Source organism: Pyrus communis, chromosome 12 (assembly GCF_041283825.1).
Source record: "Pyrus communis isolate YQ-2024b chromosome 12, ASM4128382v1, whole genome shotgun sequence".
Taxonomy (NCBI): domain Eukaryota; kingdom Viridiplantae; phylum Streptophyta; class Magnoliopsida; order Rosales; family Rosaceae; genus Pyrus; species Pyrus communis.
Genome location: NC_142576.1, coordinates 20,124,674 through 20,143,045, shown reverse-complemented (window position 1 = coordinate 20,143,045; position 18,372 = coordinate 20,124,674). Strand labels below are relative to the sequence as shown.

Here is an 18,372-nt window from a genome sequence, read left to right as displayed (position 1 = left end):
ATGTATTGTATATATTGTATATTGTAAGATGATTTATCGAAAGAAAACAATTTATATAGAATAAGTTTACTGTTACGTTACGTGACATAATTAGTAGTGAGATGTTGATAGCTTCACATGTAGCACTTGGTGTTTAAGCCTTGTAGGCGTGTAATTCAACTCAACTAAATTAATTTTAGAAAGTACACTGTTTGACTCCTTACATGTAAATAATTCTTTTTTCTTTATATGTAACATATCATTCACCATACAAACATTATAATTTGAACGATTTGTTCTTTTAATTACCATCTAACGATCACTTTTACAAAAAATTATTTGATTTTGACATTATTTAGTAATCCATATGAACCAAACAAATTTGTTATCATAACGGTCGATTTGTTCGATACATGTGTATGATTAAACAATCTTCTAATCGAATGAATTTTTCTAATAATAATCTTTAAAAGATGATACAAAAAGTAAATAATTCAAATTATGAAGTTTGTTCCATTAAATGATAGTATAAAAACATGATATCAAAAAATGAGAGGTATTAATAGTTATTAGTGTTGTTTAGCTTGCTAGATTTGTATTGATTTGAATTTGTAGGTTACAATCTTTGTTTACAATTTTCCTCTGATTCAGTCTTAAATTTGATGTAGATGCATAGGTTGTTGATCCAAAGGTCGTTATGACTTGATCTCGGATGAATGGTTGAACAATTGCTCCAAGTTTTGAGCTTGAAACGATGCTTGGATAGTTTTCACCTCAAAATTGCGGCAAAGGTAGAGTTGATGTAGGACTTCGTTGATTCAAGGGTCTTGCCAACTTGATCTTGAAACGAAAGTCGTTACAAGTTTTGAGCTTGCAACAAAGTCTTGAAGGAATCGGCACAGGTGCTTGTTGATTTTTCAACGAGTGCTTCATCTTTGATCGACATAAAGCTTGGGTTAATTACACAAACACCCCCTGAGGTTTTTTGTGTTTTCACAAAACCAGCCCCCCCTCATGTTCTCAACATATCACAAACACCTCTTGACATTTTAAAATCATTTCATCAACCTCCCTCCATGACCAAGGGGTGTTTGTGAAAATACAAAAATACCCTTACAAATCACACCATATCATTACAAAAATCTGTATTTTCATAACTTATGTCATACCTCTCTCCATAACTTATGTCATCAACCTCCCCTCAAGTATTTTTGTGTTTTCATCAGCAGTGTCCATCACTCCAGGAACAACTTTACCATGGTTGTTCTTCATGCGCATATTGTTGAGCTATAACTGTAAAAGATGTAGGATCCCATCCGTCTCCACCGACAATCTGTAGCTTGGAGGTTAAACATCCATTTTCTAGGGATACTCTCAAATGGAAAACCTCTTAACTATAAACTAAATCATCTCATCTCAACCAAATAAGCCCTACCCATGAGACAGAGGGAGGGGAACCTAAGAAGAAGAAGAAAAATGAAAGGAGGTTGATGAAATGATTTTTGTAAGGATATTTTTGTATTTTCATAACTTATGTCATGACTGCTAGGATTTTTTTTTGTCATGGAAGGAGGTTGATGAAATGATTTTAAAACATCAAGGGGTGTTTGTGATCTGTTAAGAACATGAGGGGGTTTTGTGAAAACACAAAAAACCTCAGGGGGTGTTTGTGTAATTAACCCCATAAAGCTTCAACTTTGGTTGTGCATTCTTCAAAGAGAGCTTTGGCAGCGTATTAGTCTTCAAAGATTTGTGTAGATGTTCTTCTCAATGTATAATTTTTGACCCCTTTGTGTGTCTTTGGTCCTTATATTTATAGACTTCCAAAGCCATGCCTTGGATGGATTTTGCCTTGATTTGTGTCTTGATTCATCCATGAGAGAATTTAGGCATGTTTTGTGTCTTAATTTCAGCCACCTTCCTCATATTGGCCGAAATTTATAGGCCTTGTTGCCTATTTGTGAGCAATCTTCAATTCTTGCTTATTTTGTGAAGATGCTTTGGCTTTCTTTCCGATTTTGAGAGATTTTGGGCCCCTTGCTAATTTTAAGGGGGATTTTCTCCCTCTTGCCGAATTTTGGGAATGTTTTACACTTCATTTGCTTGATTTGTGTCACATGTCATTGATGACTTGTCCATTTGTGATGAGTCATATGCCACATGGAGCTTTGTGATGCATCATTTGTATGTAATGAAATTTCCATGTCTACAATTATACTAGCCCTCAACACCCTAACTTCGCCACAGTGTTGCACCAATTCCCAACACCTAACTTAGGTCCCTAACAATCACAACACAACATTGTCTCAAAATTGCCTCACCTCCACATATTTTCCCATTTCCTGCATAGTCTAGGGGTGTGATTTTTCCTATGGATTTCAAAGATTGCAATGGAATTCAATGAGTGGGTTATGTATTTTAAAGTTTTAGAAAGAAGGGAAATGAGGGAGAAGGGAGGTGAAGTTAGAGATGATGATGTTTGAGTTAGGATTAGAGTCAAAGAAAGAGCTGGGAGCAATGGTAGAGTCAGAAATTCATGTTAGGAGGGGCACACTTTAGATCAAAATGGACATAATTTATATAGAAACTATCTCGTTGTTTTGGTTGCCTTGGTATCAAATTCAAAGGTGAGAGTGACCATGCATTTATTCTTTATTATACATGGTCAACTATATCAAGAGTTGGAAATAAAACATTATTAAAAGCACATCTATTTATCCTTCATTCTTGATATCAAATTCGAAGGTAACTGACCATGCATTCATTTTCTCATAGTGACCAAGAGAAAATTTTTCTAAAAACATTAAGGCATGAGAGCATTTCAAGTGTTTTTTGTGGGAAAAAGGAAATATTTTTTTCTTCTTGATTTCATAGGTAATATAATAGAGGAAAATGAGAAATTAACCAAAATAATAGTCTGCAAGCAAAGGAAAAAAATTGTATATAGGCAAGAACAGAGAATATGATCAACTAATATTAGTCTAGAACTATAGTTTCGAACCTTTAATGTAAAATTTTATTTATTTATTTATTTTGAGTACTTTAATGTAAAAAATTGAAGGCTTTGTATTTGTTGGATTGATGTTAATTGGACTAACGGCTGGTTTGGTATTGCTGTGCTTTGAAAAAAAGCTGCTTCTGCTGTGCTGTGAGAATAAGCAGCTGTGAAATAAAGCAGCAGAGTGTTTGGTAAACTTTTTTGTAAAAGTGCTTTTGAAAGAAAAAAAAGCAGTATTAGAGTGTTTGGTAAACTTTTATGTAAAACAGATATGAAAAAAAAGCCAGTTTTTCAAAGCTAGGTTTTGCAGCTTCTTGTTTTTGGCTTTTTTTCATCCAAAACTGTGAAAAAAAAGCTGAAGCTGAGTGTTTACCAAACACAAAAACAGCTCCCAGCTTTTTTTTATAGCAGCTTTTTTCAGAATCATCTTAGTACCAAACCAGGTCTAAACCAATACAATTACAAATTCAAGTTGATAGTGGTATTATAAAATTAATTAATGATAGTAGAGGTTGTTAGGAAAAAATAATTTGAGGATAGGCCCGAGCCTACCCTAGTCTTAGTGTGGCTCCACCATTGGTAGGGAGGAGAGAGTTTGGTGCAGTAACTTGAGAAAGAAAAAAAAACCAAGAATAATAGCAAGAACGAATTAAAAGAGAAGCTATCGTTTCATACATGACTTTAGAGGCACAATGATCGCATCAGAAATTAAAAGTCATGGATCTTATAAAGTGGTGATAAATGTTGATCAACGTGTTTATTTTATATTAATAACACATCACATAATTTGTAAATGTAATCTAAAAAATTAGTTTAACTAGCATTACTCATGAAAAAAAAAAAAACATAGTGAATTATTTAATTACTTTTGAATTTGGCGATGGAAAGACGTGAAATTCAAAGTGGATGGAAAGACGAAGGTTTAAGTAAAAGACGTGTAAGACTGCAGCAAAAGGTTGTCCCTCCCCGGTAAAATTTTAATTCGTTGCTATAAAATGGTCCAGCAGGTGAAAACGTCATTGTGAAGTTGTATTTCATCGCACGTTGACATCTTAGACTGAAAGCGAAAGGTACATGTATATAGGAAACGACATGGTACAAAGCCATGGGAGAGAAGGGACCGAGACCAAAAAAAGCATGAAACAAAATAATACCGTCTGTAAAATGTGCTTCTCAACGTTAAATAAACATTTTTGTTAAATCAGCTTCGTAGCGATTGCTTTTGCATAATTTATATGGAGTCGAAGTTTAGTTAGCTACAGACCCTCACTCGTGATGAAGTGCAGGCATGATCTTGTGACTCTTTCGACGTAGGTTGTTCAACTGGTCTCTTCGTTTTGAGTTTTTTAAAACTATCGCGATAGCTTTCATTGATAACTGCATTCTTCAACAAGTAAATATGATATGAGGTTCGGAGGTTTTTCAAACCAGGTACAACAATGATTAGACAAAAGGGTGGAGCGAGGAAGATGATGAGCTAAATAATTAGCTTGACGATGCACAAGGGTTGGAGTTAGTGATCACATTCAACATAGCCTTTGCATCTTCTATAATAATCCCAACATTAGACCATTTAGTAGAAGGGTGTTGAAAATACTAATGGGTAATGAATGCCCACAGTATTGAAAACATTGCCACAACATTGAAAACATTGCCACAGTATTGAAAACCTTGGCAGAATATTGATATGTGGAGATCATTTGTCAAAGGTGTGGTGTAAATATTCAAAATGTAATAATACGGAGTTGTTCTATAAATAGAGCACTCCGACTGCTATCAATGGAGATAGAGTAGAGAAAGAAATAGAGGAAAAGGAGAGGAGAGAATACATAGAGTTATCTTTGTACTCCTATTATTCCAAATTATAATGAAAGCATCACTGTTGTCCGAGGACGTACTCCAGTCACACTGACTGTAGAGGAACCTGGTAAATTTTGTGTCTTGTTTTATTTATTCCACTGCACACACACCGTCGATTTTACAACACGTTATCAGCACGAGAAGGTCTCATGTCAGTGGAAAGCACAACGCCATAAATCCAGTGAAGCACTATCCACCTCTCACCTCAGTCATCTAAAATCTCACAGAATAAAAGGTATGTCTATTTTTCGTCTCTCCCACTGCGCCTGAAGCGCCCCACCGAATTCCGGTGAGAATTGAAATTTACGACCTGAAGTCGTCACGAGATGAGAAAACTCGTACTTGACAACTGGTTTCCAGAGATCCAGAAGAATCTCATCAGACTTGGAAACCTCACGTTGTTTTCGACGGATCTCGAGAACTCCCATGAATACTTGGTTGTTTGAGATGGTGATGGCAAGAATGAATCCACACAGGCCTCCCTCTCTTGTGCCTCCGTCAACCCCACTGTCATCTATGTCTCTGTAGGGAGGTTCTTGCTTAACGATGACATGTTCCCTGGGTCATGCAAGAACAACGCCAGTCTCTTGTAGCCTTTTGGATTGAATTGAATTTGAGCGACCTCCATAACTACCCAGCTGGCCTTGTGTTTCGAGACTGGCAGAGACAGAGAAGGAAGAAAAATAATAGAAAAGGGGGATTGATGGAATGCCAAGGCACATGTGAAGAAGAAAAAAAAAGGATGTTGACTGCAACCTAAGAAAAAAAATATATGTAAAAAGGATTTGAATGGTGCATGACACCATTTGGTCAACATAATATAAATGGTTTCTGTTGGTGCATGGCACCATGCTGCAGAAATAAGAAAAGTAACAATAATAAGGTTTGAATAAGTGCTGACAAAAGAAAGAAAAATAATAAATAAAAGGAGGTATAATACTTCTTGTTATTTATGTGAATTGGTGTTGGTTTAAAACTCTTTCACAAGTTCTATTTACTTTAAAGCAATTTATTTATCATAGACGGTTTTACCGCCTACTGCTTTAAGTTTTGATTTATGTGAATGGTGCTGAATTAAAGCCCTTGTCACAAGTTATATTTACTTAAATGCAATTTATTCATTATAGCTGGAATTACCGCCTATTACTTTAATTTATTTATCGTACTTCTTTTTATTACGATGAGTACATACTGGACCCGAAGTTCCTTGATCAGATCAGAACCTGCAGTTTCTTGATCCTCATCAAATAAAAATGATTGGACCTGAAGTTCCATCAAACAAAAAGATCGGGCATGAAGTCCATTGATCCTCAAGATCAAGACATGAAGTTCCTTGATAAGTATACTCAAAAATGGTTTAGCAGAAGCATTTTTTTAAGCGGATGAAATAGATTACCCGCGCTCTGCTCATGAAAACAAAATTACCACTTTTTACATGGGTACATGTCATTTTACATGATGCAATATTGCTTTGGTTGAGACCTGTTGATAACCATCAATACTTTTCAGTACAACTCGTGTTTGGGAACCAGCCAAACATTATACATTTACGAGTTTTTGGTTGTGTTATCTATGTGCCTATTGCACTGCCACAACATACTGAAATGAAGCATCATTGCGGATTAGGCATTGATGTTGAACATCATCTATCATTCAAGATTTGAAACCCTTGATTGAGGATATATTTACCGTGTGGTTTGCAGACTGTCATTTTGATAAGACAATTTTCCCGCCGTTAGGGGGAGAAAATAACTTCGTTCCAGAAGAACGATGAGGAAATATCATTCCAGAAGAATGATGAGAAAAAACCGTTCCAGAAGAACGAAGAGAATTTGTCTTATTTTGATTCATGAAGCAATCAATATACAAACGAAATGAGAATAATTGAATGATGCATTTAATGATGCAACGAAAGTGATGAAATCACATATACTTGCTACAAATGTGCCTACAAGAATTAATGTCCCTGTTAGACAAAATAATATGGCAGCAAATGATTTATCTGTTGCACGCCTGAAGCGTGGCAGCCCCTAAGACTCAAAAGGTTCAGTCCTTCGAAAGAAGAAGAATATGACACTACTGAACTATTGCATTCTCAAAGCATAACTGTTGCATGCCAAACGCATAATAGTTGCCGCAAGGATACTTGTTCCGAAAAGGTCAATCCGCGGACATGGGAATATTGATGTCTCATGCATGAAGCATGATAGACGTATATGTTCCAATGACTCAACTCCCGAAGTGGAGATTAAAATCCAAACTCTATAACGCTCAAAAGGAGGTTATGATCCGCATTCTCTAAATTATAACTATCCTGGAAGAGATAGTGTAATGCCCTTGATGAGGCAATGGATATCCAAAAGAAATGAAAAGCTTTTATGCATGCGCATGCACATGAGAATATGGGATCACAGATTGATGATAACCAATGGTAATTTTGGTTTTTACAAGTAGCTACTAAATTCATCAATGAGCTGTGTTGATATTGAGTCCCGTTCTTTTTCCATCAACAAAATTATGGGCCAAAATGGAGAAAGGCAATTCCATTACAATTTTGTAAGAACGTGGAAAAATAGACCTATATACTTGAACACAATACAAATAGCCAAAAGATGTTGAACCTAGAAGGTTACATATGGGCATTTGTAATACCATGAAATACATCCACATGATATGACACAAGGTTAGAAACGAGTTCGTATAAATGGAGAATTATATACGAAGGGTTATGAGTCACCCATATCATATCTCCATAAGTAAATCCCTCAAATATACATGGAAGCGAATTGCTCTGTATAAATTCTAAAGGAAAATGTGTCATGAAATGTAGAAAATCCCTGAAGGATTCAAATTGCTTGAAGAAAGCCCCGGAAGGGTAAAGCATAAAATATGTACTCAATACCAATGGATGATATAAATTGCCTTAGTGAGTACTTTCATTATGGTATTGTTGCAACATACTAAAATCTCTTGCAAGAGTTGATGATATTAAATTGGGACTCCTGAAGAGTCAAGAAAGATTATAAAGTGTTGAGAGAAATATTGTCTCGAACTGCATAATCGAACAATATGCCAACACGAATCTTATCCATGATGTTTATGATATTAAAGAATCATATGGATTGAAGATCATGAGTTGAATACTCAAATGATTTAGACACTAAGAATGATCATTTATCTTCGCGAGGGTAAAGATAAATTGATATTTGGTCCAGAAGTACCACATCTTAGTGAAATATATGCTTTATTTAACACAATACACTGAATGAAATAAAGCTTATATATTAATATCTCCGAGAAATTACATACACATGAGTTAAAACAAACAAATAGGAGGGAACCTTCACAAAGGTTGCTCATGTGAAGCCTCAGTACTCGGAAGTACCCCAGAAGGGGAAGACATCAGAAGTTGATTATTTGGAGTCTCAATACTTGGTGGAACTCCAGACAGCTAAGACAATGGATGTCTTTGAAATAAAGACTCGAACCCCCGATTGTCATTTTGAGTCCGACCTTCGAATTCCAATAGCTGGTAGAGCTTTCTTTTCATGCTCGTAGAGTAATTATTTGCAAGCATGTGTAACACTCTATTCTCATGCTTGAGCCCTTTAATCTCTTATTTAAGACTTGCCACCTCAGCTATTAATGATTCAACTTGGTGAGTTCGAGCAAGTAAGCACTGACCCATATTGGCTACAGAGCCCGCACATTGAACACTGAGAGCCAATGAGTCTTGAACGGCTGCCTCATCAGATCGGTTTGAAAGGATTCTGTTGTCCTTTAGAGTGAGAAGATTCCTGGCTACCATTGTAGCGGTTATGTTATTCTTCATCACAGAGTCCCCAACCGTAAGAGGACCATTAGAAGATGAGAAGGACGGGCACCATATGTTATCCTGACGCTGCTCGTCTGTATCAATCTTGAGACTCAAATCTAAGCAAATGTTAGATGGGCAAGCCATTTTCAGAAATGATGAAGGAAGTCAGATAAAATCTCAGAAGTGCAAGAAAGGGAAATTTCTGCAGGCAACAATTTTCTGAGTGTTTCTGAACAAAATTGATATCTCTATAAAATGAGGGGCAACATGACCACTTATTCAAAAATCGAAGAGACACCGATTTTCGAATTTCAAAAGCTGGATTTCCCTGCATGATGTCTGTCAACATTTCTCAGACGCAATCTCAACTCTTGGATATCACGTGCAACTTTGTCAAAGATCTCTGATAAAGTTGAAAACGCGTGAATCTTACTGTTCTAATTACACCACAGTTGCTGACAAGAGTAAAGGCACATCACTACTACCTGCTATTGGGAAATCCATATATATGTCAACCTCTGTCCTCCATGGCAAGGCAGAACTGAAAAATATCTAACTCTTCCTCATCTCCGAGAATGCATCTTTCACAAAGTATCTCGAAATACTCTGTTTTCTTCCTCTCTGAGAATACCTCTATAAACAAGTCACACCAGAGTAAGAGTATCTCATATCATCAGGGACGAGAGCAAGAGTATCTTATATCATGTAATCTCCCTGTCCTTTCCTTTGTCCTTGTTCTTACTTGCCAAGACAAGGACAGAGAAAGCAATATGTCGGAACCTCCACTCAAACTTTCGCTGCCACCAAGAAGTGGTGGTCCATTCAAATGCAAGGTTTGCATTCCACTCCTGTATCAGAGGACAAATACTACAAGAGAAGATGCCAAACCTGCATAAGGAAAATACCACTTCTGCAAGGGGAGCAAGTAAGGCAAGTGAAAATGATACATTGAAGCATGTGGAGACAACCACAACAAACACATATCAGTTCATCCCCGACAAAGCCTAAGATCACTTGTCACATGAAGCTCCTCATGATCCAATTTCATTCAAGATCAAGTCTAGACGGCCTTTGAAGAAATCACAAGTCCGATTCAAGATCAAGTGTCCACCATCCTTGAATCAAATTCAGCTCCAGATAAAATAGGTAAATTAAGACCTTTGGAGGAAGTCTAGCAGAAGACCCTCCAACCCAGTTCAAGAACAAGTCTGTGGAAAGTTAACAACAAGTAAAACACCTCATTCGGCAACTATCACCGCTAAGAGACTAAAGTAGCAGGATCAATGATCAGCCTACGGAATTTGAAATCAGGGGGAGATACTCATCAAGGGGGAGCATCCAAAAATAGATCAAGATTTTAACAAGGCAACTGATGTGATATGTGAGCATTCAAGGGGGAGTGTTGAAAATACTAGTGGGTAATGAATGCCTACAGTATTGAAAACATTGCCACAACATTGAAAACATTGCCACAGTATTGAAAACCTTGGCAGAATATTGATATGTGGAGATCATTTGTCAAAGGTGTGGTGTAAATATTCAAAATGTAATAATACGGAGTTGCTCTATAAATAGAGCACTCCGACTGCTATCAATGGAGATAGAGCAGAGAAAGAAAGAGAGGAAAAGGAGAGGAGAGAATACATAGAGTTAGCTTTGTACTCCTATTATTCCAAATTATAATGAAAGCATCACTGCTGCCCGAGGACGTACTCCAATCACACTGACTGTAGAGGAACCTCGTAAATTTTGTGTCTTGTTTTATTTATTCCACTGCACACGCACCGTCGATTTTACAACAAAGGGGACTTTCTTGGTAATTTATTCTTTTTGGAAAATTAAAAAATAAAAAAAAATAAAAAACCATTTTGAATATCACATTTTATGTTCTTCTAGTCAATAGTGTCCACATATGCAATTAATTCCACATCAACCATTTAAGTTGGGAAGAAAAGACAGTACAATTAAAACGAAAATTCGGGCAAGAGAAAGTAAAGACCTAATTCAGCCATTGAGGCCAAGTCAATAGGCGGACTCTTATACCATGTCAAAATTTCAAGCACCCCACTAATAATCCCATCCCACCCATATAAACATGGCTATATACTACAAAGTTAATTAGAATTATAAACAAGTTCATACCCAAAATTAGGAAGAAGAAAAAAAACATTGAATGGCATCTACTCAAAAGTTCACAAATTTTCACCAAATTGTAAAGTCCAACTTTGAAAATTAAGACCTAAATCAAGCCAAGTCATATAGGCGCACTCTTATGCCATGTCAAAATTTTAACCACCCCACTTCTAATCACACCAATATAAACATACCTATATATTACAAAGTTATTAGAAATATGATATATGCACAAATTCACACCCAAAATTAAGAAAAAAAACATTGAATGGCATCTACTCAAAAGTTCGCAAATTTTCACCGAATTGTAAAGTTTAACTTAGAAAATCCCGAGATAACACCAATTTTGAAATTCTGAGAACTCTAAATATTCAGAAATTATTTGGAAACGGAAGAAGTGCTTGATGTCGATTTTTTTGGGATTAAACCTTAAACACTTGTTTTTGATCTGATCCGTCAAAAAATTACCCCGAGTAATGTGAGAGTTTTAGTTCTTGTTGTGACATTTACTCGGTGTAATTTGTGCAGATTTTATGATCTTCTCGAATCTCGAACTTATATTTTATGTGATGTTAAAATTTTATCTAACGAAATTTATTTAGTTTGGTTGAAAAATGGCCTCTTTCCTCCCTTTCGGTGGTTCTCTTTCTCTATACTTTGAACAATTACTAACAATGTCCAATCGATTACTTTAAACATTATATTCATGATTTCTTTATGCTTTATATAGTTTCATTAAATCTCAATTGTGCTATTTTTCATCTAACAAATTTACAGATTAATTGTTAAGAATATTCATCTTTGCACTTGAAATCTTAGGCTCGAATCCTTCATCCTCCAATATCAGTTATATGTAAAAGGAGATATCCCCTAGTTGTACTTTTATTACGACAAACAAACCAAAATTACTAATCCATTGACTATGTTTTTTTTTTATCCATGAAACGAGATTTGAGATTAAAATCTCTTTTAACATTAGAAAAAGTAATATCACTACACGTTACTGCTTTACTTTGAATCCAATGATAGAATTGTTAAGATTACAAGGCACTAACGCTTCCAATAATGTAAAAATAATAATGAAAAGAAGGGTAGGGAAAGAAACTAGAAGTAGAATTCTCTTCCCTCTTTTTTTTCCTCTCATTCCTTCCCCTCTTATTTGAACGGTCACGGTTAAATCACTTTAACATCTTATATTAGTTTTTTTTTATATATAGAATAAGAAAGACAAAATAAAGAATACGAGAGGAGAAGATGAAAATGAATGAAAAAAAGGAGGAAAAATAATCCTAACCCAAGAAACAATGGCCAGAAAACCTAACGCCAAAGCCAAACAGTAGAATTGGGTGGATGCTGATAATTGTGCATTAAAATGGTCAATGTGCCATGATACAAACCACGTGGAGATCCAAAAAAGTGGTGGCACATATTGCTATTCCTAATCATCCAATCCCAGTACTCCCCCACCCATAATTTTGGATTCTCTCCCTTCCTTTTTTTCCGTCTCATTGCCTCTTCTCCTTTCACATATTATTTTTTATCTTATTATCTCTATAAAATGTTAACGTGACTTAACTGTAATTGTTCAAATAGAAGGGGAGGAAATAAGAGAAAGATTAGAAGGGAAAAGAATCATCCTCCCACAATCATACCTAGAAACTGAAATCGAGAACTACTGCAAACTTAAAAGCGAACAAACTACTGTAAATTCTACTCTTTGGTTTATTAACATTGTGTTTACTCTCAGTCTCTCTTTCCGCTCTAATCATGCAAAATGACATGCATGAAATGGTTTTATTATTACTAGGTGTTTCAGTACAATAATATTTTTTTTATAATATAATGCTGAGTAAAAGAATATATACACATAATATGTTATTATTAAAACGAAACACCGCAGTGACAGTGAACCTACAAATTCAAACCCTGATAATTGATCTTTGTTATCCACATATATGCATTGGTCATGGCGTTCGAACTCATGGAATTAACCAAAAATTGATTCATTGAGCTATGGATTCGCTCGAAATTGGGAAGAGGATCTTCTCCGGATCCACTTTGTGGGGATTTTAGGAATCCTCACATCCTAGTCATTTATCGTATATCGTGCGGTCAGTTTTTGTCAAGTACTATTTGTGTTTAATTTTAAATAAAAAAATTTAAATGATTTCTGACTGTACGATACACAATGAATGATTAAGATTTGATAATTCTTAAAATTTTCCCAATTTGGATCCGAAAGAGATCCAATTCGCAATTGAGGGTCTAAAGTCCTATTCCATAACATATATTTAATCAAGAAATAGTACCATTTTTGTATTTGGCTTGTGACCCGGAGCTGAGAATGTCAACCAATAAAAAGATGTCTGTCTGACTATTGACTCTTCTATCATGAGAAAACATGGCAGTCTAATCTTATGAACTGACTAATACGATTGTCAGATGTGGATTAAACAATAATGCATGTCCTCCTGCTCAAAAGAGTCCCTAGCCTTTCGAGCATCCAAAGATGAGTGACAATAATGCAGATCGTATGTAATAATTTTCACTTGGTCCACCACATAAATGAAAGTGGGGGCAAAATATTACCCTTGAACTTGGTCCATCGCTTAAATGTCACAGCACTCATATGTGACGACAGAGATAAGGAAATGACAACATACACGTGTATATATTGTCACAATTTCAAAGTTGGTCAGCGATTTACTAATAAATACTTTAATATTATTTCAACTTTTCAACTGCACACTCCTGTCAAGTCTAATTTTATTATTAAAAACTTTGTGGTACAATTTTGTGTAATAATAAGTTAAAATTTACTGCAGAATTTCTGATTTCGAACTCTATTCTCCAACGTATAGACCCCAGGACAGAGAAAGGAGCCAATTTGCATGTCGTGTTCCCTAAAAAACCTCCCCAAGTCCCAAAAAAGGGATATGAACCTGGAGGGTGGCCTTTTGTCTTTGATGAAGAAAACAAACGAACAATCATGGGGGTGGTGGGGAGTGTGAAAGCTAAAGCCAACATCGGCATTGCATTTCAGCAGACGGTGGAAAGTGAGGACACTTTCCTTGTTCACGTTGCTTTGCCATCTTGACGTTGTTGATGTCTCACATCGACCGTATCAATAAGAAAAAAAGAGTTTACATATTTTAATCTCATTTTAACAAACATCAAGGTTTTTTTGTGATAAAACCCCACATCTGAAGGATTGTGCAGGTGGTAATTACCAAGTTAGAGATAATATCGGTTTTGTTGGAAGTGAGTCGTATGACCCGTCTCTCTGATAATTCTATATGGTATCAGAGTCAGGGAGCGAGGTCGTACTGTACCCCCATGCGAGGGAGGGTCCCCTTGGCCCCGTGCGATGATGGTGGGTCCCTTGACCCAGTGTGTAGGATGAGTCCTCTTGACTCTATGTGATTGTCGATGTGTGGATCTCTCATGTGTAACCCACTAATTGGACCTTACGTGAAATGATGTGTTGATGTCCCACATCGATTGTATCAATAAGAAAAAAAGAGTTTAAATATCATAACCTCACTCCAACTAATACTGATGTCTTTTATAATAAAACCTCACATCTGACGGATTGTGCAGATGGTAATTACCAAATTGATCACAATATTGATATTGTTGGAATCCTTCTACGATTTCCACCGAAATATTATATGCCACACGTACACAATGCAAATGTCTGCATGTACTTATTACATCGGTACATAATGGCACCGCAACAGGTACCCATGTCATATATATCGTTAAATTGACCGATGTTTATCCTCCGAGTTTAGCATTACTCAGGCCTTTATAAAAGTTGCTCCAATTTTAACAATGCGATTAATTTTAGGTTACAACATTACTATTCACAAAAACATGAAGAACGAGATGGGCGTGTACCGGTCCCAAAAACAAGGACATTGACATTCTCTCATGTCACTATCTCACCACAAAACAACTGTTCATTGAACAACGCACTTATTAAACACATGACAAGCGATTGTTGGATACCGATGCCAATAGCACAAAAACTCGGTTGCAAAATCCCTCCCACATGGCTTTGCAACGTTCGTGAAGGACATTTCTAATCCCCTCTTTAACATTTTGTAGCAAACTACTTGATAACTTGATCTCGATTCTTAAGGGCTTGGAAATCCTTTACTCAAACATATCAAAAAAGAACCTGGAACAAAATACAAAATTCGAGTTCCTAACTACAAACACCCAAATGAATTCAATCTTCACAAATCCCTCAACCCATCATCAATATATAACCTACCAGTCCGCTGCTTACAAAGCTATTTATGGTGGAAGAGGACGTCAAATATGAAACCGAAAAACTCCGCCGCTTCCCACCAAAGCTTAAAACCCTGAAAGAGTTCCACACTACTGAATTCATAACATTTAACACAGATAAACATACCATCCTCGAAGCAAATGGAAACGCCAAGCATTATCTGCTCAACATGGTGTTAACTAGTGACCATGATCCGCCGCCGGATGCAAATTGACATCCAACACCAGAGGATTCATGGCAGTCACAAATGCAGTGAGTGATGCGCTGTTCCCTTCCCCCTTTAGCTATACAAAAACTGTGAGCCTTATACAGTCATTAAAAAGCTAACAAGCACAAATAAATTCAGCACCTACCAATATCTATGACCACCGCATTTTTCTTTCTGTAAATCAATACTAGTATATATCAAGCAATGAATATATTTCTGTCTCACGCTTCTGCCAATCATCACTTCAAAGTTCGGATCCCAAAAGTTCCAAATAAAACTAAGAAATGAAGATCATGACAATAAAAAATTCTCCACTTATCTGGAACTAGAATAACCTAACCTTGACCTTGTACCTAGCAATCACATAACGGATAACCTTAAACTTGGAGACACCCAACAGAGCCGAAGATCAATAAGATGCATGCACAAAAAGAATCAAGCAGAAACTGCTGCAATATAAACGAAGTACACAAAAGTTTTAAAACTTACGAAAAGAATCAAGCAGAAACTACCTATCAATATGATGGAAGAGAGTTTGCAAGACAAGAGTAAGAAACAAAAACAAAAAACAATTAACAAAGAATATATGATAGCACTTAAGCACTCCTGATGAGAAAACCACCAAAAGAAAAAACTTGACACTTGTACGTCTGTGTGAAACCATAACCCTAGGGCCCAGGCAGTGAGAATATACAGAGGAACAGGTCAACTAAGAGCCTTCTACTCATTATTACTTGACCATAGCATGAGTTAGTTAACCAAAATTGCGTGACGGGAGTGGTTCCAAGTTTCAACCCAACATGTACATAAACACTACCATAAAGAAAATTGGGAAGATAAAAGATACCAAACAAGACCTAAGCGGGAATTCACTGCCAATTACCCACACAATAAGCCCCCAACCATATGAGCATAATAAAAGTGTATTAACACCATGATTTATAATTTCAAATCTAAACTGAGCACAGATATACATTGTGAAAATGTGGAACAAACAATTTAAGGAAATTTTAGTTGCATTGCATTACATAGCATAATTGTACTGCGACAAAGAAATGCATACCAAGCATAGAACACATTAAAATAACTCCAAAGACGTCCATCAAACCAACAATAATAACGACTTAGACAGTGGAGCCAGCTTAGAAATATTTCACCAACAAGGAATAGACTTCACTTAAATGATGCCCTCATTATCATGACCTTAAGCAATTTTACCATACAGACAAGAAGCCAAGAAAGAGAATCATCGTCCTCGAATAGATTGATCTTCACTTCCGCCCGCGACTCCTAGATTTTGTCAAGTTTGTCTGCCTTCACGATAGGATTGGCTTTTGCAATAGCATCCTGACCAGCAGTCCTATAATCAAAAGGACAGTCATGTTTATCAGAATAACGATGACTTGCACAGAAGGTGTTTCCACATTTGCAATTGAAGCCAGTTAAACCAACGCGCTTTCGGCAAGTAGTGCATCTGCTTGGTCCCTTATTTTCTTTCATCTCAGTCTTCATGCTTGGGGATGATTCAATATATGCTTCTGTTGAAACAACACTTGTCTCCACTCGTACAGCTTGCACATTAACAGCACTTGCAACAACTGGGTCAATGACGATGTTGCTGCTGCTGCTGCCATTCACAATGCTGTCAATGGATGATGCAGCCAAATTGGCTTGCTCCTGCTTTAAGAGCGTGTCCTTGTAACACTTGGAACACATGTTCATTGTCGCAGCCCTTCCAAAGAATCCACAGTTATTAACACAAAGGATAGGGCGGTCTGGAGCTTGGCATCCAGTTTCATCATGAGATTCCATCTTTTCTACTTATCTGCACCAAGAAAACCTCACCGTTTAAACATCACAAGACAAGTCTTAACCCAATGGCCTATTCACCCACTGCAAAAATATCAAACCACCATACACATGCAAAATAGAGGCCAAATTCTATAACTACAAACTTGGAGCTACCAAATAACCAAACGCCCAGCAGAGTGAATTACATAAAAGCAATGTTACAGATGCCATACCACAAGTACCAAAAAACCAAAGACAAAAATAGAACTCATATGGACTTAAACACATCGAATCATGCAAGTAGTATATGATTCGGGCTAATTATCTCCTTCCGCCAAACTTTTCAGATTTTCAACATGGGTAAAACTTCAATTTCACTTGCTCTGTCATACAAATCGAATGCCCCGATGTGAACTATCCAGGCCAACGCTTACAATTCAAGCCACTTAACTCTAACATATGCAGAAAACCAACAAAACATCAAAATTTGCCCTATAACGTCGTGAACTTGACCAAAATCCGATAGAATCCGAACAAGCTCAGTTCAAACCTATACAAATAACCCATAAACTCCTACAAATTCCTCTATACATGCCAAAATCTTCAAAAACTCCGATAATAAACGAACAATCCGAGTCAGACAACAAAAAATCCAAACTTTAAACCGTAAACGTTTTCAATTCCAGACGAATGAAACCCTACACACATAATTGACCAAAAAAAATTGAAAAAACTACGGAATTCGGGAGCTTGCATTTACAAGTACAAAAAATTGACTCATACAATTCCCAATCCGAAAATTCATACACAAAATCAAACTCTAACCTGTTTGGTTCCGGCCGATCCGAGTCGAAAATCCAACCAGGCAATTCCTGCTCCTCGTTTCAAAATTTCAAAAAATTTCAAATTTCAAATTTCAAAAAACAATAAATTAATAACAAAATCAAACAAATACCGGAAAATAAAATTAAAAAATAAAAAGGCAGAGAGAGTGGGGGATGAGTTTCATACCCTGATCGAGGAGATTATTGCTTTGATATTAATTATTGGAAAAATAAAAATAAATATGTAGGGCGGAACATAAAAAATAAATAAAAAATAAAAAGGGGAAAGAGATAATTGGTAGTGCTGGGTTTTTTGGCTTGGTGGCTTCTCGTGGGGACTCTTTATTTCACCTTTCCGTGTTGCCAACGAACGCTTTCCACCAAGTCGGTGGTAGCGATGTAACCGCCCTTCGACGACCACATAATTGCGGTGTTGCCATTTCACTGTACAGGTCCGAGTCGGAC

The 18,372-nt window shown here is 36.4% G+C and overlaps 1 protein-coding gene across 1 annotated transcript; it reads right to left on the bottom strand.

Annotated features, from left to right (window-relative positions):
- Positions 1-16,290: 16,290 nt before the first annotated feature.
- Positions 16,291-18,234, bottom strand: LOC137745198 (zinc finger A20 and AN1 domain-containing stress-associated protein 8). The gene is made up of 3 exons (XM_068485110.2): positions 18,095-18,234; positions 17,909-17,955; positions 16,291-17,117 (listed from the first exon to the last, which is right to left on the bottom strand). The coding sequence occupies exon 3, from the start codon at positions 17,102-17,104 to the stop codon at positions 16,583-16,585; it is 522 nt and encodes a 173-aa protein (XP_068341211.2). The 5' UTR covers positions 17,105-17,117; positions 17,909-17,955; positions 18,095-18,234; the 3' UTR covers positions 16,291-16,582.
- Positions 18,235-18,372: the final 138 nt, after the last annotated feature.